The sequence below is a fragment of the Lepidochelys kempii genome, chromosome 13 (assembly GCF_965140285.1).
Source record: "Lepidochelys kempii isolate rLepKem1 chromosome 13, rLepKem1.hap1, whole genome shotgun sequence".
Lineage (NCBI taxonomy): Eukaryota > Metazoa > Chordata > Testudines > Cheloniidae > Lepidochelys > Lepidochelys kempii.
In genome coordinates, this window is record NC_136392.1 from 31683959 (window position 1) to 31706977 (window position 23019).

Genomic DNA, 23019 nt, shown 5'->3' on the forward strand with positions numbered 1-23019 from the left:
CTCCTTGGTCACTTAGCACCTGCCTTTAAACCCTTCTGCCCCCCTGCATCGAGGGCTGCATGAAGTGACACCTGCCCCTGCCCCACTGTGCCGTGGAGGATGGGCAAAATCCAACATGCAAACTCATTTCCTCTGAGTGGGGAGTGACTCCAAGTCACACAAAGCAGCCAGTCTCTGCCTACAGCATGGCTCCTCCGAGAACAGGGGTGAAGGGGCTGGTGACCCATAGAATAGGTAGGGGGCCTGGCACCATGGGGACTGGGCTAACCTGCTCATCCAGCTCTCGCTGGAGTTCTGGCTGGCTTCCTGCCTCCTTGGTCCCAGCCTACCTCGTGTCTTCTCCAGCAAAGCCTGGTGGGTAGCTCCTGCCCTCCTGCTCTCAGGACGCATGGGGGCAGGAGCCAGCTCAAGCACTAGTGATGCCTGACCTCTCCCAACCCCAGGGCTCTGCTGGGACCTGGTGAGGAGGGCTCCTGGCTGGTGCTCGGTCCCCAGGTCACTCTCACGCACTATCATACCCCCAGAGCATCTCCCTCCAAGGGCTGACGGCTCGGCTGGATTTCTCCTTGCGGGACAACAAGACTCGCTCAGTCCTAGCTTCCTTTGCTGTTGTCTGCACCTTCCCCACTGGGCAGTTGCTGGGTGAGTGCCTGGGTGGAGACCCCTGCCAGAAGCATGGGATGTCCCCTGTGGGGGTGCATAGGGGGTGCTTCTGGGCCGTAGATTCCACTGGGGTGAAGCGATCAGTGGCATGGGCATCCCTTCTCCTCTAGATCTGGCTCAGCCAGTGAGGCCTGGCTGAGATTCCTTAACCCACCTCCTCCGCAGCCATTGGCCACACATCCTGACCCCAGCCTTGCCCCCAGCCCCACCCCGTGGGGAATGGCTGCCCCATCTGGGATTGGAGATCCACACTGGTCACAGGGTACAGACCCCTCCTGCACCGACCACCCCATGCATGGGATTTGGGGGGCAGCAGAGGGGTCTGAGAGCCTCATGCTCACCCAGTAGCTCCTGCTGGGAGAATAAGGGGTGATGGTGGGGTCTCCAGAGGGGTCTAGGCCTGATCCTGACTCTTTCTTTCCCCCCTTCCTGGGCACAGTGTGCCTGCCCAATGGCACCTTGGTGGCTACAGTGCTGAGCCTGGACACCAAGCCTGCACTTGACCCGCGCAGGACCCACCTGAGGGACCCAGGCTGTGGGCCAGTGGCCTCCGATTCCTCGCGGGCCCTCTTCTCCTTCTCTCTGTCCTCCTGTGGGACCACACGGCGGGTGAGCCCCCCATGGGACGTACTTTCCCCTTGGGGGTGGGGAGGGCTGGCAGCTGGTGGCTGAGACTGGGGAGGAGCATCTGGTGACAGGAGGGTGGGTCTGATGCTGTAGGGCCCTGCAACTCTTGCTTAACCGTGGTCTTATGCTGAGCTTGCTGGGATGGTGGCAGGGCTTTGCCATGGGGTGGCAGCAGGGTGGTGGTGCAGGCTGGGTGTCTGTAAAGCAAGCCATCTGGAGTGCAGAGTGATGTGGGGTGCAGGGCCTCCCCTCCAGCCCCACCAAAGCCAGAGGCCAGCCAAGATGGCTGGATTCGCTCTCCTCAGTCCCTGTGTCTTAGCTGAGCCAAGCCCCATTGCCCAGAGAGATGTGTGTGCTCCTAATGCAAAGGGGGTGGGTAGACCTGGGAGCACACCAGAAGCTGTGACTCCATGGGGCTGGCATTTCTAGTGGACTGGATTTTACTAGGATTTGGGTGCTGAGTTCCCAGGGGTGGGGGAAGCCCAAGGAATCCCAGCCTTCCTTGCTGCTGTGTCTGCCCTCTGACCCTCAGTCTCTCCTGCACAGTTTGAAGGAGGCTACCTGGTGTATGAGAATGAGGTGACCTTTATGCCTGAGGGGGTCCCAGCCACATCCCCCATCATCACCCGGGACTCATGGTACAGGTGAGGGCCAGCTCTAGGGCTGGGAGGGGTGTCCTGGCAGCCGATGGCAACTGGCTTGAGAGCTCCAAAGTTCCCACCCACCTGGCTTAGCCAGCATATCCCTCTGCAGGCTGACTCTGCGCTGCCGCTATCCCTTGACAGAGACGCTCTGGGTCTCGGCCCGGCGGCAGCTGGGGGAGGATGTGGCATCAGTGCCCCACCGACCTGTGGGTTGAGGTAAGTGACACCCGCCAGGCCCTGGGCACTTGCTTGGATCCATCCACCCAAGGGGCAGGCTTTCCTCAGTGCCCATACTCCTCTGTGGCCTGGGAAGGTGGCTCCCAGCCTAGGGAGCCGGGGACACCTGGGGCAGGGTATATCTGCCTCTGCTGCACTGCAGCTGGGAGCAAGCTAGCATGCTAGAAAATCGCCATGTGGCCGCTGCGGCTCTGGCGGAGACTAGCCCCGAGCTCAGAGCCAGTGGGTCAGGTGACGTGAGAGCGGAGCTCTTGTCCAAGCTGCAATGGCCACACGGCTGTTTTTAGCACACTAGCGTGAGTGGATCTAGCGCAAGTCTCCGCTCAGGCTGGGCGGCTCGCTCCCAGGTGCAGTGTAGACACTTCCAGAGCCCCCCTGGAGCTCTGCCCTGTTCAGGCAGGACTCCTGGAGAGTTAGGCACACAGAGGGTCGCGCTGCTCCATGCCCTGGTGTTTGCCTTGTAAGCCTCAGGAGGAGAGCCTAGCAGGGGAGGCCAGACAAGGTGTGAGCAGGTTGACTGGCCAGTCTCCTAGCTCTGCACTAGAGCGGGCCACTTCCTTCTCCCTGCACTGGAACTCTTCACGTGCTCCGCCCCGTCACCGCGAGCCACGCCTACCAGCTCCCTGACTGCAAGGAGTCAGGAGTGACACTTATTGGCTCGGCTCCCAGCATCCTCTGGGGCACAGGTCTGCCAGGCGGGGGTGCTAGTCTCCCACTCTGGGCTCCAAGGTGCAGTCACAAAGTTAGCCCCATGTCACAGCCTGACCTCCAGCAATCCGTATCAGTATCCCGCGGCAGGGTGCAGATGGCAGAGCCCTGAGAGTGGGTCCCATGGCCCCCACCAGCCTGGCAGTGCCCATCACTGTGCTGCTTCCTCCCATGCAGTCCCTGCAGCCCCAGGGCTGACCCCACTTTTTATCTGTCTCTTTCCTTGCAGGTGTGTGGGAATGGCAGACTCCAGGCCTAACTCATGGCCCTTGGGCCTGGCAGCACTGGGCAACTGGCTCCCAGCTCGCCAAGCTGTTAACAAAATAAACTCTCCTTGGGCCTCAGACCTTTGGCTCTAGTACCTTTTTTAATGAAGGTGAGGGGGGTGGCAAGGACCACCAGATATCTCCCCAAGCAAACAGGGTCATCGGGCTATAGAGGCTAGCAGGGTCAATCTCACCTTGACTCAGTGCACCGCATGGCTTGGAACACTTGGGACTCCATCTGCGCAAGGGGTTAACAAGCCAAGCCAGCTCTGAGCCCACCCATATGGCTGAGCCAACATCCCTGAGCTGACCAGAGCAGCCTCTACCTTGGGCTGCCCTGTACCAGGACTGGGGGTTGTCCAGAGCTCCTCATCTAGCTCTCTCCCTTGCAGTCTGACCGCAGCCATGGGGGTGGGGGGATGCAGAGTACCCACCCAGCCCTAGCTTTGCCTTAGCGGTGGGCCGGGGTAACTTCCTCAGTAGCTGCTGACACGAGCACTTAATGCCAGCTGGGGAGCAGTCAGAAGGGACCAATGCCTGACGGTGCAGGGGGAACTAAAGCTGTCCGTGTCCTGGGAAGTGCTTGGCACCGTACAAAGGCCAGGCCCCAGGGATGGCTGGGGCTGGGGAGAGGGGTGCTCCCAACCCCTAGCTCGTGCTTGGAGGGAGCAGGACTGGGGAGTGCTGTGTGCAGTTCGCCTGGGGGTTGTTTGGGGAAACTGTTTGCTCGTTCTCTGCATACTGGGGGCGTAGCTGGGCCATGGCCCCTGAGTAAGCACGGTGCCTTGCTAAGGCCGCTGGGCGCTCAGCCTTGGAGCTCTGATCAGCCCGTCTGTCTGACATCTCCCTGAGGCGACGTCTCCACGGCGCACCGCGTGTAGTGTACATGGAGCCCCACTGCAGTGAAAAGCACACCACAGCCCCCCAAGGGGGAGCTTACACACAGAGTTGCCAACTTCGTACTCCCACAAAATGGAACACCCGTGCCCCGCCCCCTCGGCCAGGCCCCGCCCACTGGCGCCCTTCCCCCCTCTCCGTCGCTCCCTCTCCCCACCCTCGCTCGTTCTCAGGGGGTTGGGGGGGGGAAGGGCTCCAGGCTGAGGCAGCGAGTTGGGATACGGGAGGGAGGGGTCTGGGATGGGGCCAGGGATGAGGGGTTTAGGATAGGGGAGGGGGCTCCGGTCTGGGGAGTGGAGCTGATGGGTTTGGGGTATGCGAGGGGGCTCCGGGCTGAGGCAGGGGGCTGGGGTGGGGCCAGAAATGAGGGGTTGGGTGGGGGCGGGGCAGGTGTTACGGGCGGTGGGGTGGGAGGGGGCGAGGCGGAGAGCGTGTTACGGGCAGTGGGGAGGGGTGGTGGGGGCGGGGCGGGTGTTAGGGGTGGTGGGGTCGGTAGTGGGGAGGGGACGGGGCGGGGCTAACTGGCAGTGGGAAGGGGGCGGGGCGAGGGTAACGGCTGTCGGGGGAATGGGCGGGGTGAGCGGCACGCTTTGTCCGTGTCCCCGCCCGGCGCCGGGCCCCGCGCGCACGCCACCCGTCCGTCATCCTCGCGCTGGTCGCGGAGGGGGCGAGGCGGCCCGGTCCCGCCCCGCCCCGCCCGGAGCTAGCGCGCAGGCGCAGAGCAGCGCGGCCGGCGGGCCCGGCAGGTGCGGTGGCCCCTCGGCGCGGCCCGAGCCGTGACGGCCCCTGCTGCCATGGAGGGCCGCTGGGGCCTCGCCAGGGCCTGCTGCTCCCTGCTGGCCGCGCTCTGCGCCCTGCGCTGGGCCGACGCCAGCAGCGGCCGGGTAGGTGCTGACCGAGCGGGCCTGAGGCCATCGAGCGGGGTGAGGGAGAGGGGTCCGGGGCTCCCCCTCGCCGGTCAGGGGAGAGTGAGCCCGGGGGGAGCCGGGGCCCGCCGTCCCTCGGCGGGGAGGGGAGTTAGCTCTGGCGGGGCGTGGGGGCGCCGGCGCCGTCTGGGGCGCAGGCTGAGGGTGTTGCGATGATGCCGGTAGGCGCTAGGTGGTGGGGGCCGATCCCAGGGGGACTGGCTGGGTGGTTCTGTTCCCGGGGGTCCGGGAACTGGGGTGGCCAATGGGCTCTCTCAGCATTTTTGAATCTGCCCTGGAAAAGTTGGTGTTTCCTTCATGGGAAGAAATTGAGAGAGAACTAATGGAAAAGGATGATTCCCCCCCCCCCCGTGTGATTTACTTTGTGCGGGTAGTTGCTTGAAGGTATTTTAGGACAGGATGTGAGGAATTGGGGTTAATTTCTCAGCTGGTTAAGTACTTTAGGTTAGTACTGCTTTGATCGTAAAAAAATATTTCTATTTCTATGTTTTTGTACGTATGGGAGTATAGGAGAATGTATTTTACAGCAGTGGTTCTCAACCAGGGAGGGGTACGTGTATTGCTGGGGGTACACAGAAGTCTTCCAGGAGGTACATCAACTCCTCTAGATAGCTGCCTAGTTTTATAATAGGTATATGAAAAGCACTAGCAAACTCAGTACAAAGTAGAATGTCGGACAGACAATGACTTGTTTATACTGCTCTATGCTATATACTGAAATGTAAGTACATTATTTATATTCCAGTTGACTTATTTTATGATTATATGGTAAAAAGGAGAAAGTAATCAATTTTTCAGTAACAGTGTGCTGTGACACTTTTATATTTTTGTCTGATTTTATAAGCAAGTAGTTTCTTAGTGAGGTGAAACTTGAGGGTATGCAAGACAAATCCAACTTGTGAAAGGGGTACAGTGGTCTGGAAAGCTTGAGAGTCACTGTTTCAGAGAATAGCTAGAGAGGCAAGGTAGGTGAAGTAATCTCTTTTGTTGCAGCAACATTGCATAGAACAGAGGATATGTTTTTTTCAAAATGTTTTGCTAATGAGAGGCCTAGCACTCATAGTTGAAGTTCGTAGCTCCTGACACTTACTTTGCGCTCTTTTGAATGTCCGATTGCTTATTTAGGGGACTAAGTGGAAGAATAGCTTTTTTGCACTTTTTCCCATTCTGGTGTGAGGAAGAACTTCTTCATAAAATATCCACAAGGTCACATATTATCCTCCTTTAATTCTGTCCTTAAAGCTTTTTTTTGCTTGGAAAACTACAGAAAAGTCAAGAAAAAACTGCTGTGCTCAAACAGCTGCTTATAATGTTGATTGTACTTGTCTTATTTTCTTGTATATGCCTCCTTTGTTTGTATCGACCTATGATCATTCATCTTATATTCATTTTATGTAGCTCTCTGGGGTAGGGACTCTCTCTTCAGTTAGCTGTTTGTGCAGTGCCCAGTATAATAAATACAGGATCGCTAGTGTTGCCACAACATAAGTAGTAAATAATAATAATAAAACCACCCTAATTTCTCACTACTCCATTGATTTACAGGCATGTCCCTTTCTGTCAATTATTGGATGTTTCTCCTCTCTGTTTTCATTGAAGCCATTAGGTTTTTCCCTCAGTTACAGACTAGGAGCTTTTTCTTCCCTGCCACCGTTATGGTCTGTGACTGCATTCTCCCTGATTGTCTCCTACCTCATCTTTATCCACCAGTGTTTGCTGTAGTCGGTGGGCACTCTTTATGGTTTGGGGGAGACTTGGAAATGATGCATTACAGCAGCTCTCTTTGGCTTTTAATGGGACCATACAGGTTTGGTGTACTTGTAATAGCATTGCAGGTCAGTGTACAGAGACGGGTGCTGAAGTAGAAATCTGTGTCCTGTGTGCTTTTTGAAATCATGCTGTAAACCTGTATAGAACTGAACATAATATGATGGGAATTGGGCAAGAACCTTTCCTGTGTTTCGGGGCTTGGTCATTCTGTGATGTGGAAAAGATGGATATCCCCACACTGTACTTTGTTGGGTGGAGGGGGAATGCATATATGGGGCTGGAGCCTGCAGCAGCAGGGAGTAGAGCAGGGTCTCCTGCGTTGAGATGGAGACTGATGTTGGGGTAGGTTGTAGGGTTATAAAATAACACCCGTTGAGGGATGTGGAATGGTGCGTATGCCTCCGTATTTGTATGGGGAGAATGAGGCAGTATAGGATGGGAGAACTGCATGCTGCTACACTGTTGAAAGGGGTTGGTGTGGAATGCGAGAGGTCTGCTGGGTATTGAGCACAGGATATGGGAAACAAGGGTTCCTGGTTGGCACAGGCTGGAGGAGACAAGGGATGCCACGACAGGGGGTGTGTGGTTGGTGTGTTTTTTTTTTAAGGCTGGGAGAGCGCGAGACCATAGACCATGTCATAGATGGTACAGCAAGGTGTGATTCCCTGCATTGTGAAAAGTTGAAGGGGGTTCTTGGGACATGGTTGCCAGTAGTTCAAGGCTTTAGGGAAGCTTGGGGAGTGTTATATCAGGGTGGGTAGAGAGTTCAGGATGAAGTTGCTTGTCCGACTTGGGTTGCGGGAATATAATATTATGTAGGTTGGCACAATGTAAGCTGGTGGCATTTGGGAGCTGTATAGTCTGGGGAATATTTAGGGACTCCTTACTGGGGTGGTTCAGGAAGGACTGGATCTCTGCAGAGGAGATTGGGGCAAGGGCGTTCTTGCATCATCAGGGTAAGGTCACTGCGGGGTAGGGTAAGCTGGGGGCCTTTAAGTAATGGGGTTGGGTTGGTGAGCTTTATTTCAGAGAGAGACAGGATGAAGAGATGGGGGACCACAGGCGATGACTTATTGTTCCCCATGGGTGCTCCACCCAAAGTCCTGTCCCCACTCCACCCCTTCCTGTGAGGCCCACTGCTTGTTGCTCTGCTGTCCCCTGAGCACCTCCCACCAGTTGCTGAACAGCTGTTCGGCGGTACCGCTAAACAGTTGTGGCTGGTGGGTGCTGAGAACTCCCTATTTTTTTTTCCATGGGTGCTTGATTCCTGGAGTACCTATGGAGTTGGCACCTATGCTGGTGACTTTCAGAAATTCAGTCTGTGCGGTAAAGATAGTTGGGAAGTACCTTTCTTACAGGAGACAGGTGAGGTGTCTACTCGCTGATAGGTTGGACAAATTTGCCCTCTGCTTTTTATGGCCTCTAGGAAGCAGTGAATAGCCATACTGTAGTGCACTGTAGCCATGCCCCAACACTGGGGCTAGGAGCAGTGCAGGGCGTAGAGCCCTTATCCTTTCTCTGCACCAACTGGAAAGTCCTCTGTACATAGAACATTCTCAGTACAGAGAATGTTTCTGTTGCATGACAGATCCTTAGTATAAGTGAGAGTTGGGGGCCTTTAAAAGCTTAAAATCCTCCTTTAGTTTTAGTTGGAATAGAAAATATTTTGTCATTAGGAGATATATCAACTTTATTCCAAAGACAGAACAGAAATATTTATTTAACACTTGTCTTTTCTGCGTCATTGTCCGCTTTGCCATCTGTACCATTGTCAGGACTCCTTTTGTTCCTGATGTGTTTAAAACAAAATTCTCCTTTATCCTGTTGGCCATGGACACGTCATTTAAATCTTTAGCAGGTCTTATCAATTTCCTACATTTCTTAACTTGTATTTTATATTCATATTTGCCTCCCCTTTTTTTCCATTTGTTATCTGTCTGCAGCTTTCATATTCTGTCTTAGCCCAAGATGGTTTTTAACTGAAGTAAAAAAAAAAAAAAATCATCATGATGGAGAAACTGTGACTCTAAGAACATCTAAAGTGTTCTTAAACAACTCCCCATTTTTGTTCACACTTTTCTATTTAATTTTTTTCTCTGTCAATTTTGTTAGTTACTTTTAGCTTTGAGAAACTGGTCCATGTAAAGTACAGTGTCACTTAAATGCTCTAGAAAATTTTATCTTAAATCTAGTCATTGAAGTGTCAAGTGGGATGTTACTCCTGCTTAAAGTGCAAATCACAAAGCATCTTTAGTTAAGGAGTTGCTACCAATGTCTCCATAGTAAGCAAGACATGCTAACAAGTCATTTGTGTGCTAACTGGCTAAATTTGCAACAAATATTATTCATAATGAATAATTCACCATCACTAATGGAAAGTTTGCATAGTGCTTACCCTCAAAATAGTTGATTTTAACCGGTGCAATTAACCCATTACTCTCGGACACAAATTCACTACGTCAGTCAAGACAAAAAAAATGAAGAGGAAAAGAGGCAATACATTTCTACAATTCAGTGGTCACATAAAAATGTTTCCAGTTTAAAATGTTTAAAGGAACAATTTTTTATATATAAACTTCAAAACTGACTACATTATAATTAATGCTTTCTACTTCTCATGTTTTTCAGAGTTGGCTAAAAGCATACGGCTATTTGCTTCCCTCTGAAAGCCGAATGTCTGCCCTGCACTCAGGAAAAGCTATGCAGTCTGCAGTTGCCACTATGCAACAATTTTATGGGATCCCAGTAACAGGAGTGTTGGATCAGACAACTATTGAGTAAGATTTACAAAGGTTATTTTGTGTTTATATTCTAGACACATCTTAATATAACATTCTCTGTGCCAAAATCCTCTGTGATTAAATAGTTATACATGACAGATGTTTGCTTGAAATGGGATTCCCAGGGGAATCTAGAATTTTTCTGTTGCAAACAGTTCTGTTTGTAAGTAGAGAAAATATCTATCCCCTGTACTAAAATCCTTTAAGTCCCAAGGAGGAATGGGAAGGTAGAAACCAACTGCAGCGTGTGTTTTGCAGGGTTGTGCTTTTTCTCTTGTTAGAGGCCTTCGTCCTGAATTAGTAGGTTTTTACTTTAGGGAAATGTATTGTTGGAGTTCTCTTGGAGCTCAGAGAAGTCAGTGTTAGCTGCTTTGAGACTCCAGTTTTGAGTCAGGTGGAGTGTTCTGATTCACTTATGGTCTATACTGAGATTTGCCGCAGTTTGGGAGTTGAATCTATACAGAAGCCTGCTCCAGCCTCATGGGCTTACACTCACTCCAAGTTCTAATTTAGCTCAAGTTAAAGGAGCTTATTCCAGTTTGCAGAGTTGGGAGACTGAGGGCCAGAATCAGGTGCTTTTCTGTCCTTGTAGGAGAGTTTACAAAGGGGTATTTCCTATGAATCTGTTATGGGAAGTCATGTAATTTACTTAACTTTCTGTGGGATCTTAATGTAAAAAATATACTTTTCTAGACTTGTAACAGAATCCTGAGTGTCTTATGCTTTTTCTGCCTCCTCCCCCCCCCCCCCCCCCCTTCACTGCACTTAATCTATGCCATAGCTCACATGTAATGAACGCTGTCTGACAAAAATAAGCCTGTCCCTTTCCAGCAGGCTTTGGAAACCACTCTCTATCTCTGTGGGAGGCAGCCATCTTACAATTACCTCCTCTCTTATTATTGTTCACTGCCAAGCTCCAGTCTAGCTGAGAGTCCTTCCTCCATGACTGGTATATAGGCCTATGCAAACTACTTTAGAAGGGCTCACAGCATGAGTGGGAGAAAACAGAATCTCCTAAACAGGAGAAAACAAACCCTTGCAAACTAAGGTGTAGATATGGAGGGTGGGTTTTGAGATAACAACCTGAGGATAGGTTTCAGAATAGCGGCCCTGTTAGTTTGTATTCGCAAAAAGAAAAGGAGTACTTGTGGCACCTTAGAGACTAACAAATTTATTTGAGCATAAGCTTTTGTGAGCTACAGCTCACTTCGTTGGATGCATTCAGTGGAAAATACAGTGAGGAGATTTTATATACACAGAGAACATGAAACAATGAGTGTTACCATACACACTGTAACCAGAGTGATCAGTTAAGGTGAGCTATTACCAGGAGGAGAGTGGGGGGGGGGGGGGGGGAAGGAAGAGGGACCTTTTGTAGTGATAATCAAGGTGGGCCATTTCCAGCAGTTGACAAGAACATTAGGGGGGGAAATAAACAAGGGGAAATAGTTTATACTGCTCAAAATTGTGCATCAAAGTACTGTGTGTAGATCTGTACTGCTTTGTTGAGATGTTGTTCGGCAAACAAGAATCAGGACTATTTTTTTTTGGGAGGGGGGGGTCCCCTGCTCCTCTCCTTGTAGGTCTGTCAACTCAACAGTGACTGACTGTGTTAACGCACAGAATTTTTACCAGTCTAGGGACTAAAATAAAGAGTTTCTATGCTATCAAAAGGCTTATAACAGTAAACAAGGAAAATTGTATAATTCATAACTTTGTGCAGATACAATTTTAAATTTTGAGCTGTCGAGTGTGTAACAATATATAGGAAGCCTTAAGAGACAGAACTTGTTCTCTTTACATAGGCGTTTCAGGAAGGGGTATAAGAGTAACACAGGAAGCAAGAATGGGATTGGGGTGCCACAGAGCTGAAGCATGACTATGATGTCTAGAGATCCCAATAAAAGTTCAAGGCCCTGTTGTGCTGCATGCTGTACAGACAACTACGCAAATTACATCTTCTGTCACCTTCACATCAGACTTCACCAGGAGGCATTCCCTGTCTCCATAGCAACTGGAGTCAGACCAGATCTTTGCTCTATGCAGGAGTTTAGGGCCGCCCTCCAGGAAGAACTCGCCAGAATTGTCTGCCTCTAGACTCTCTCAGACCGCAGACTCTAAGGGCTCCCTTTGGAGCAGAACTTTTCACAAGATTTGAAAAATATTTTAAACTAAATATCTCCCCGGACCTGCCTGCATTGCCGACTATAAGGATGTGAATTGCAGGGCCCACTAAAATCTTGTGTTGTAACTGCCCAATGTAGTCCCTGCTAGCATGAATTGAAAGTACTTAATTTGTGTTAATGTAGTCAGTCCCCCTGAATCATGGAGGAAGGCAAGGATCACACACACCTTCCTCCCCAAAAGCAGCTAGGAGAAAGAAATCCCTGCTCCCAGCCAGCAAGTAGGCAAGGGTCATGCAGAGACATGTTATTAGCCAGGATGAGCAGGAATGGTGTCCCTAGCGTCTGTTTGCCAGAAGCTGGGAATGGGCAACAGGGGATGGATCACTTGATTATCACCTCTTCTGTTCATTCCCTCCGAAGCACCTGGCATTGGGCACTGTTGGCAGACAGGATACTGGGCTAGATGAATCTTCAGTCTGATCCAATATGGCCATTATGTTCTTATGTTGTTCCCGTCAGTGCCAGGTCATCCTGCAGGTCTTCGGAAAGTAGTGTGTCATTTGTTTCCAATAGCAACAGCCCTGGGCCCCTCCTCATTCTGTGCAGTCAGTCTCCACGCAGCAGGGAGAAGATTCAGAGTGATTCACATTCCCTTCCGCAAGGAAGGCTTCGTTTTCCTTTTCTGGCTTCCAAGAGGCCCACAGAAGGTTATAAAATGGCTGCTCTTTTCTTTATATGCAGGGTACAAGTCTGTCCTTTCGGTCTCTCTGGTAATGCTCCCATGGTGTTGCCAGTTCTCATGATTTTATTGAGAATCTTGCAACTTTTGGCGTATTTCTTAAAGTTCAAGCTGCTAGAATCAAGATATTGCCTGAGAATCTCAGCTTTAATTTAAAATAATTATCTAGTCTTTATAATTGTGGAGAAAAGCTTGGGAACATAAAGCAAGTGCCACCTTAAGGCTCAGAAACCAGAAAGCAAAGAAGAACCTCAAACTTCTTGTTAAGCCAACCTCATGATTTTTGGGGCATCACTCATTTTTAAACACTTGAGGTTAGCAAAACTGTTCCAGCCCTCATAAGGTCTCTCCCCATCCCACAATCCTCCACCTCAGTGATAGGTAAAGGAGAATTATTGTTGACAGAGAGAGTACAAATCTTAGTTCTCTTGTAAAATCAAACTCTTCTATTGCCTTCAAAGCTCCCCTTGAAGTCTTAAAATCTACTGCAATACTCCTCTCTTGAAGAGCACCTTAAAGTTGAGGCTTTGAACAAGATACTTCAGATTATCAACCAAGGCTATGTCTACACTACAGACCTTACAGCGGCACAGCTGTATCGCTGCAGCTGTGCCGCTGTATGGTCTCCAGTGTAACCGCTAACCACCCTGTGCTGGCAGGAGTGAGCTCTCCTGCTGGCATAATTAAACCACCCCCAACGAGAGGCTGTAGCTATATTGGTGAGAGAACGTCTCCTGTTGACACAAGTGCTTTTGTTGGTGAAATTTTTGTTGGTTAAGAGTGTGTTTTTCACACCCATGACTGACAAAAGTGCTAGTGTAGACATAGCCTAAGTGTTTGTTTTTTTTGTTTTTTTTTCTCTCCAAGAGTTAAGTGTAAATGGGGATCTAACTTTGCAGGCTAGATCACTTTGGGAGAGAGGCATATTGGTTCGGTGACATTGCAGTTAGTCTCAAACTAAAGCTGTCATGGCCAAATATGATTTCATTAATTGTGGGGAAACTCCTTGCATTTGTGGAACACTTACCAGAAACACAAAAGGAGCAGTTTCAGGCCATTGCCAGAGAGGGTCAGTTAGTAGCCAGAATGGCACTATAGACTGCATTGGATGCAGCCGATACAACGGCCTGCTCAGTCTCCACAGCTGTGGTCATGAGGTGGGCTTCTTGCTTACACCTTTCCGGGTTGCCCAAAGAGCTGTAGATGACGGTGGAAGATCTACTGTTTGAAGAGCCCAAGCTCTTTGTGGGGAAGACAAACTCTTCTCTCCACACCTTAAAGGCCACATTATGCTTCCTGGGAATCTACATTGCAGGACAAAAGAGAAGATACAGCTCATAGCCACAGCACAGGTCACAACCTCCTCAATACCCACCATCTCAGTGCTTTTATGAGCCGCAGCGTAAGAGGCCCAGGGTTCAAAAGTGGAAGCAGTCAGTGTCTCAATCCGTGACCTCTCAGACCACCTCTTTTAAGAACTTTTGACAAATTGGTCGAGGGCCCAAACTACTATATCTTGCAACATCGGCTGCTATCTATACACCTCTCGTGCCCCTTCGGAAGTCATCTGGCCCTCTTTCACAGCAGTTGGGAGAATATCACCTCTGACAGATGGGTCTTGGAGATTATTTCAAAGGGTTATAGCATTCAGTTCACGTCCCTCCGCCATTCCCACCCTTCTTCCCCTTTTCTATTTAGGGACCCTTCTCACGAGAACCTACTTCGCCAGGAAGTAGATAATCTATTATGTCTAGGGGCCATAGAACCAGTCCCGGACCAACTCAGAGGCAAAGGGTTTTACTTCTATTATTTCCTGATCCCCATGGCGAAGAGAGGTTGGATGCCCATTCTTGATCTAAGGGCATTAAACAAATACATGGAGGCGCAGAAGGTCAAGATGATCATGCTAGCAGCCATTATTCAAGCTCTAGAGCAAGGAGATTGGTTTTCAGCCTTTGACCTAGAAGTTGCCTACTTCCACATATTGATATGACTGTTGCACAGGAAATTTCTTTCAAGCAGGACATTTATCAGTCCAGGGTACTCCCATTTGGCCTCTCATCTGCACCCAGCATATTCTTCAAGGTTCTCTCCATTGTAGCGGTGCACCTGTGAACATCAGGAATTATCTACCCATACTGAGACAATTGCCTCCTCAGGGCTCCCTCGTTCAAGGAGACTGTATGAGCCATCCAGACTGCCATGCGCACGTTTGCACAGCTGGGCCTATAGCTCAACTTACAGAAATCAACACTGATGTCAATACAGCAACTAGCGTTTATCGGCGCTGACTTTGACATAGTACAAACCAGATCTTTCCTCCCACTGCACAGACTCGCCACATTTCCGAGTCTCAGAGAGACATTTCAGGCCAGCCCTCAAACGTTGGCCAGCAACTGCCTGCAGCTGCTAGGTTATATGGCAGCATGCATCTTCATCACCCCAAATGCCCAGATATTCATAAGGTATCTTCAGATGTGGCTCAGTTCTGTCTGTTACCCAAACAGGGGCACACTAACCAAACTATCACTGCCTTCCATGGTATAGCACTCCCTGGACTGGTGAAGAGTCCCATTCAACATTCAAGAAGGCATTCCATTTGTGCAACTGTTACCGATAATGATTCTAACGACATATGCCTCCCTAATAGGCTGGGGAGCTCACCTACACGACTTCCAGGTTCAAGGCAAGTGGTCTTCCACAGAAGCGACCCTCCATATCAGTCTTTTGGAGCTAAGGGCAGTCAGGAATGCCTGTCCACACTTTCTGCCATTCATCAAAAACACCCACACAAAGGTCATGATGGACAATAAGACCTGTATGTTTTACATAAATCTCTGGGGACAGGGCCAGATCTCCCTCCCTCTGCAGGAAGCACTCAAACTTTGGAATTGTGGTGTATCCATCACAACATGCTCATCTCAGCCGTCTGTTTACCAGGGATACAGAACATGACAGCCCACAGTCTGTTGGAATTTTTCTCATGACCAGGAATGGGAACTGAACTTCAAGGTTCTTCGAGACGTATTCGCCCTTTGGGGAACCCCGACTACTCTTCGCTACTTACTGGAACAAGAAATGTCCTCGTTAGTGCTCCAAGGCTGACCTGCGGAAACAGTCGCTGGGAGACACCCTCATCCTCCCATGGGATTGGGACCTCTTGTATGCCTTTCCCCCGTTTCCTCTTCTATCCAAGGTCCTGTTGAAAATTTGAAGAGGCAAGAGTTATTCTGATTTCCTCCTCTTGGCCATGACAAGTCTGGTTCCCTTACCTGACACAGATGGCAATATGTCCTCTGGTTCCTCTTCGGCCCATTCCTCAGCTGCTCTCTCAAATGACAGGTTGATCCTTTACCCCAGCCTGCAGGTCCTCCGCCCCCACGCTTGGGTCCTCTTTGGTTCCAAGACTTTCACCTCACAAGAGCATTCTACCTTTAAGACATGTTGCTCCACAGCTGAAAGTCTGCCGCTTGACATACTTACCCACAAAAATGGAAAATATTCCAAGTTTGGTGTCATTCTAAGCACGTAGACCTAGCCTCATCCTCCTTCCCACTCTGTTTTTACACTACATTTCAGACCTCAAGAGGTCAAAACTCTAAGCTCCCTTAAGGTAGATCTCACAGCCATAATGACTTTCCACCATCAAGTAGACGGATACTTTGTTTGCTCACCAGCTGATGTGTAGATTCCTTAAGGAGATGAGAATCTCTTCCCACATGTGAGACTACCTGCTCCACCCTGGGATCTTAACCCAGTTCTCAGAGCCTTGACTAGGTCTTCCTGTGAGCCAGTGGCAATTTACTCTGTCATACACCTGTCCATGAAGACAGCATTGCTAATTGCCATCACCTCAGCTAGGCGCATAGGAGAAATAGTGGCCCTAATGGCACACCTACCATACACAGTCTTTTCTAAAGACAAAGTAACTCTGAGGCCGTATCCCATGTTTTTCCCTAAAGTTGCCACCACTTTCTATATGAAATCAACAGAGCCATCTTCCTGTTTTTTGTGTGTTTTTTCTGCTCTCTCCCCCTACAGGGACATGCATCTCGAAGAACCAATGTTACTGCACAAGCTCTGTAACTTCCTCTTCTGTTTGACAAGGCCTGTTTTCTATAAAACCATGTTGACTGCCATGAATTAAATGATAGGAATATAATTTAAAATTGAATCTCATATCAGCTTTTCCATTAGTTTTCCTGGTGTTGATGTCGGGCTAACTAGTCTGTAGTTACCTAAGTCATCCTATTTGTCCTTTTTGAACATTGGCACGATATTAGCACTTTTCTGGTCTTCTGGAATTCCACTGGGTATTCCAAGATTTATTATAAATTAATACCAGTGGGCCAGTGATCTCCTCAGACAACATTTAGGATTCGTAGGTGCAAATTATTTGGGCCTGCTGATTTTAATTTTTTTTATAACTACTAGGTGTGGCCTAACATCCTTTGTTACTAGGGGCCTGGAAAGTATCATAGAATCATAGTATATCAGGGTTGGAAGGGACCTCAGGAGGACATCTAGTCCAACCCCCTGCTCAAAGCAGGACCGATCCACAATTAAATCATCCCAGCCAGGGCTTTGTCAAGCCTGACCTTGACAGAAGAAGGAGTAATGGTCTCAAGTTGCAGTGGGGGAGGTTTAGGTTGAATATTAGGAAAAACTTTTTCACTAGGAGGGTGGTGAAACACTGGAATGCGTTACCTAGGGAGGTGGTGGAATCTCCTTCCTTTGAGGTTTTTAAGGACAGGCTTGATAAAACTCTGGCTGGGATGATTTAGTTGGGGATTGGTCCTACTTTGAGAAGGGGGTTGGACTAGATGACCTCCTGAGATCCCTTCCAACCCTGATGTTCTGTGAAAGCTGACAAAGGAACCCTATGGCTCTGAGAGTCTCTTTATTACAATGACCACATAGGTTTCTGCTTGGAGCAGGATTTTCTATTTCCTGGAGGACTGGCTTGCTTCAACCACAGACCAGTGCACCAGGGACATAGTGAGTCCCATGAGTTACGGGCTCCACCTTATCTGTTTTTCATCCACTGTCTCTTGTTGAATGACTGCATAAAGCACATTCTAATCTAGAACAAGATTTCTCACCTCCTGGTTATGGGAGTAATATGGAGCATTCCCTGAGATTTTTAGAGTTATACTTAATCTTTATTTCTCAAAAGTGTACAAAGGGAATCCATACCATTCTAGATCTCAAAAGGCTCAACAAGTGGATGAAGAACATGAAATTCCATATGGAGACCATAACTTCTATAGTGTCATCCCTGTCCCAGGGGGATTTTCTGACTTTAATGGATCTGGCAGATGCACACCTCCATGTTCCAGTCAGACTGTCATCACAGGTTCTTAAGATTTGTCTAGGCAGGAAGCAGCATCAATATTGGCTCTTCCATTTGCCTTGTTCTCAGTCCCATGGGTTTTCACAAAGATGGTGGTGGTAATCATAGCCAGACTCGGGTAACTGGATCCACCTGTGCACCTTCGTGGATGACACCTTAATCAGAGCTCTATCCCTTGCAACAGCACACAGAACTGGTCTCTGATTTTGGACTCTTACGGGTATATGGCTTTATTGTCAATATCAAGAAAAGCTCTTTGATTTCTTCCACCAAAATAATCCACTTGGGGATGGACAGAGACACCTCATTAGCAAGGATTTATCAATCTCTAGGAAGGTTCCAGAAGATTCAGTATCTCCTCTTTCTGTTTCGGAGCTGCAAGAGGACATCATAGCACTGAGCCTTCAGCTATTAAGCCTCCTAGTAACATGCAGACAGATCGCTCCATGGATGCAATTACACATCGGGTGCTTTCTAAGCTACGTCCTAGAAGCATGGGACAGCTCCCCAGAATGCAGGAAAGATCAAGTAAAGATTCTGTCACAGGTGACCAACTCCTGAAATGGCAAATGTGTGGTCATATGCTTTCCAGATCCCTTGGTCCTCACAACCGATGCCAGCCCTGGAGGGCTGCGGAGCACACCTGGGGCAGAATCTGGAAGAAAGGACACATAGCATAAACCTCTCAGAAATAAAAGCTGTCAAGCTGGCGCTATGGTGATTTCAGTCCAGCCTAGAGGAAAGCCACATCCTGATTCAGTCAGACAACACGACCATGATCGCATAAGTGAACAACCAAGGGGGGAACAAGAAGCCAAGAACTTCATCTTGAAGCAATAGAAATTATGTAGTGGGCAGAGCATTCTCCCCTTTCCCTCAAGGCAGTTCAAATAAAGGGAGACCTGAACCAGAAGATGGCCCAGCTCAGCAGGATCAAGGTGAACAACTGAGTGTGCCTGAATCAAGAAGGCTTTGAGATAATTGTCTGTCTGATTGTTTGTCCTGCTCTCAACCGACCTATTTGCAAACAGCATGAGCGCATCCCCAGGTCTATGAGAACAGATGCCCTATTGCACCGATGGCTGCAGGGCCTCTGTGCTTTTCCTCCCTACCCATTATTAGGGAAGGCGTTCCAGATGATAAAACGAGAGCAGGCGACAGTTATACTGGTAACCCCACGTTGGCCATGGAGACCCTGGTTTTCAGATCTAACACAGCTGAGATTGCGGTCACCACTACAGCTCCCAAAGAGACAAGACTTCCTCTCCCAGGGTCCTCTCTTTCATCTGGACCTGATCAAGTTACACCTAGTCGCCTGGTTATTGAAAGGGAAGCACTAGTATTGTTGGGCTTTTCCTCCAGAGTCGTCAGGAGATTCTTTCTTCTAGAAAAGCATCAACTTAGAAAGCATACTTTTTCTTGACCAAATTGTGGGGATGGTGCCAGGACCACAAGACAAATCCAAGATAACCTGAATTCCTGTATATCTTGGATTTTCTCCAAGAAGGTTTTGGCGAAGGTCTCTAACCCAGCACCACGGCATGTCAGGTGTCTGCTCTTAGTAGTATGATGGTCTCTGGCAGAGAACGCCCAGGTAGACAGATTTCTTAGACAGAAAGGAAGGATGGTGTCATAGAGCAGTTGCATGCCACCCTGGAGAATTGGAGTCTGCCCCTGCCCCTACCACAAAGTTTGAGATATGCTGGGTAAGGCACTTCAGCCAAACTTCTGATAGGTGGCACTAATCACATGTTTCACTTCTTTTGCAAGTCCAACTTGAGACACCTGGCATCTTTTTTGCAGAAATGCTGAGCACTCACAACTGTAACTGAAGTCAAAGAACAGTGTGCTGAATATTGAAAGTGCTATGAAATGCTAAGATCTCTAGAAAAATAATCAGGCCATGGGCATCTCAAATTGGGCACCTAGATTTAGCAGACACTTGACATGTCTGTGCCTCAGTTTCTCATCTGTAAAATGGGGATAATACTATCTGAGCTCACAAGATCATTTTGAAGATAAATTCCTTAATGTTTGTGAAACACTTAGAGGCTACAGTGATTAGTGCTGTAGAAAAGACCTTGAGACTATTAAAAATTCTATTTCAGATCTGTAAAGCGTGGATAATGGTACTGAGCTTTGTAGAGTTGTTTGAAATCCACTGGTGAAAAGTGTTAGGTGGTATTATTCAAATCAGGGTTTGAATGGCATGTGGTAAACAAGGATTTGAATGATGAAGCTAAATATTGACTAGAATCATAGGGTTAGAAGGGACCACAAGGGTCATCTAGTCTAGCCCCTTGCCAAGACACAGGATTTATTGTCAGGTTTCAGAGTAGTAGCCGTGTTCGTCTGTATCCGCAAAAAGAAAAGGAGTACTTGTGGCACCTTGAAGACTAACAAATTTATTTGAGCATAAGCTTTCGTGAGCTACAGCTCATACAGACTAACATGGCTGTCACTCTGAATCTTGTTACAGTGTGTATGGTAACACCCATTGTTTCATGTTCTCTGCGTATATAAATCTCCCCACTGTATTTTCCACTGAATGCATCCGATGAGGTGAGCTGTAGCTCACAAAAGCTTATGCTCAAATAAATTTGTTAGTCTCTAAGGTGCCACAGGTACTCCTTTTCTTTTTGAGGATTTATTATGTCTGTATCTAAGACAGATGGTTATCCAGCCTCTTTGAAAAACCTCCAGTGAAGGAGCTTCCTCACTTCCCTGGGCAGTTTGTTCCATTGTCCTACTGTTCTTACAGTTAAGAAGATTTTCCTGAGATGCTTCCCATTCAGTGAGTGCTGTCTGTCCTGTGCACTGAATGAGAAAAGGGTTCTAGGGGGAAAAAAGAAGTAGGGGATCATGTATTTAGGCTATCAAAATATATATAAAGATGTCAGTTTATGGTCTGTGCGTTCTTAATTCTGACACTTCATAATCAGAGGGATTGACTCTGCAGCATTAATGTTCTTTTAGTGTAGCTTGTGTATGTAATAGTTTGCAGATAAGGTACCATTAAATGGAACTCAACAATATGTAACCATAGTTCCTGGGTTTTTAAGGATCAATAAAACTTTGTGGTGTGCAGTACAAATGCCTACCTTTGTGTAGCTCTCCATCAGCTCTTAACACACAGCCTTCATAAGCCTTTCCTGGAAACAGCATCCAGTCCCCAGGGTACTGCCTGGAGCTAGAGCTCCCCCGATTCTGAACATGCTATTAGAGGTTTTATAAAGGTGGAAAAGCAGTTCAATAGAGGGTTTTTTTAAGTAAATAAAGGTTGCCATGTCCCCTGTGTCCTCACCCTCCCTCCCTGTTTAAGTAGACTTATTTATTGACAATGACACTTTTGTAGTGCACTAACTCCTGAAATATGTCTGAAGTTGACCTTGGTCTGATCTAACAGCTGATGGGGGGCAGTCAATGCTATAAATTTAACAGTCCATCAAAGCACCAAAAAAGTCATGAGTCTGAAAATAGTGTGAACTGCTTATTTTAGGCAGGATTGTGTATCAGAAACCCCTTGAACAAATGACCCACAAAGTTGCATTTATTTGATCGCTCTTTCGTTTTTCAGGAAAGGGGCAAGGAGAATGAATCATGATTACATAATGTAACTGCTTGTACTAGTCTTTCATCTTCTGTTATTTAATTAGTGCTGTGTTCCTTGACAATACTTGTAAAGTAAAATTGGAGTCTGCATGTGAATCTTAGAAAGCTTGGAATATCAACTCTTCAGCTACAAATTGTGATCTCCGGGCATAATTTCCGAAAGGAATCCTTGCTGATTGCCGGTAGCGAGTCAGTAACAGACACAACACACATTCTCTGACTCCTACCCTTGTTAGCTCTCAAATTCACAGTACCTGTATTGCTCAGATTCAGCGGCTATAGCCACTTTGTTACTCTGACTGCAGTCTGTCTGAAAAGTCCCTGACTTTGTAAGGGAGTTCCTATCTTGCTGTATGTGCACATTTCACTCTTTTATAGATTAATAGATTCCAAGGCCAGAAGGGACCATTGTGATCATCTAGTCTGACCTCCCCTATAACACAGGCCAGAAAACTTCCCCAAAATAATTCCTGTTCGAAATAGAGAAAGAACCAGTGTTGATCTAAAAATGACCAGTGATGGAGACTCCACCACTTTGGTAAATTGTTCCAATGGCTAATTACCCTCATTGTTTAAAAAAAGTGTGCCATATTTTCAGTCTGAATTCTGAACACTTTGCTATCTATAGGGGTAGCTGTCCTTATCCCTTGTGAAATATAAGATAAAGTGCTTGTATAACATCACCTTAAACATAGATAAGAATAGAAGATGGCTTCTAACAGAACCAAATTGCACCAAAAAATTGCCCCAGACTGAAAATATGGCACACTTTTTTTTACAATTGCCATACAAAAAGAAAAGGAGTTCTTGCGGCACCTGAGAGACTAACAAATTTATTTGAGCATAAGCTTTCTTGAGCTACAGCTCACTTCATTGGATGCATACAGTGGGGAAATTTTATATACACAGAGAACATGAAACTAGGGGTGTTACCATACACACTGTAACGAGTGATCAGGAAAGGTGAGCTATTACCAGCAGGAGAGCGGGGAGGGGGGACCTTTTATAGTGATAATCAAGGTGGGCAATTTCCAGCAGTTGACAAGAACAGTAGGGGGGGAAATAGTTTTACTTTGTGTAATGACCCATCCACTCCCAGTCTTTATTCAAGCCTAAGTTAATTGTATCCAGTTTGCAAATTAATTCCAATTCAGCAGTCTCTTGTTGGAGTCTGTTTTTGAAGTTTTTTTGTTGAAGAATTGCCACTTTTAGGTCTGTAATGGAGTGACCAGAGAGATTGAAGTGTTCTCCGACTGGTTTTTGACTGTTATAATTCTTGACGTCTGATTTGTATCCATTTATTCTTTTACGTAGAGACTGTACAGTTTGGCCAATGTACATGGCAGGGGGGCATTGCTGGCACTTGATGGCATATGTCACATTGGTAGGTGTGCAGGTGAACGAGCCCCTGATAGTGTGGCTGATGTGATTAGGCCCTAGGATGGTGTCCCCTGAATAGATATGTGGACACAGTTGGCAACGGGCTTTGTTGCAAGGATAGGTTCCTGGGTTAATGTTTTTGTTGTGTGATGTGTGGTTGCTGGTGAGTATTTGCTTCAGGTTGGGGGGCTGTCTATAAGTAAGGATTGGCCTGTCTCTCAAGGTCTGTGAGAGTGATGGGTTGTCCTTTAGGATAGGTTGTAGATTCTTGATGATGCATTGGAGCGGTTT

General features: G+C 48.0%; 2 protein-coding genes across 18 annotated transcripts in view; both read left to right on the plus strand.

The window, feature by feature from the left end:
* LOC140897398 (fer-1-like protein 4) overlaps nt 1-3214 on the plus strand; it is a 160510-nt gene extending 157296 nt beyond the window's left edge. For all 3 annotated transcript variants that reach the window (XM_073310003.2, XM_073310006.1, XM_073310002.1), the window contains 5 exons: nt 525-642; nt 1103-1272; nt 1837-1934; nt 2044-2150; nt 3109-3214. In XM_073310003.2, coding sequence (XP_073166104.1) covers nt 525-642; nt 1103-1272; nt 1837-1934; nt 2044-2149 — 492 coding nt within the window. In that variant the 3' untranslated portion in view covers nt 2150; nt 3109-3214. The remainder of the gene's footprint in view (nt 1-524; nt 643-1102; nt 1273-1836; nt 1935-2043; nt 2151-3108) is intronic.
* Nucleotides 3215-4628: 1414 nt separating this feature from the next.
* MMP24 (matrix metallopeptidase 24) overlaps nt 4629-23019 on the plus strand; it is a 162585-nt gene continuing 144194 nt past the window's right edge. For 4 of the 15 annotated variants that reach the window (XM_073310034.2, XM_073310035.2, XM_073310036.2 and 1 more), the window contains exon 1: nt 9425-9515. Coding sequence is in view for 6 of the 15 variants with exons in the window: in XM_073310031.2 (XP_073166132.1) it covers nt 4837-4926; nt 9367-9515 (239 nt within the window). In the remaining 9 variants the exon portion in view is untranslated. Of the gene's footprint in view, nt 4927-5129; nt 5690-9366; nt 9531-23019 lie in introns of those variants that run through there. The other 11 variants (XM_073310043.2, XM_073310044.2, XM_073310037.2 and 8 more) reach the window with 9 other exon arrangements.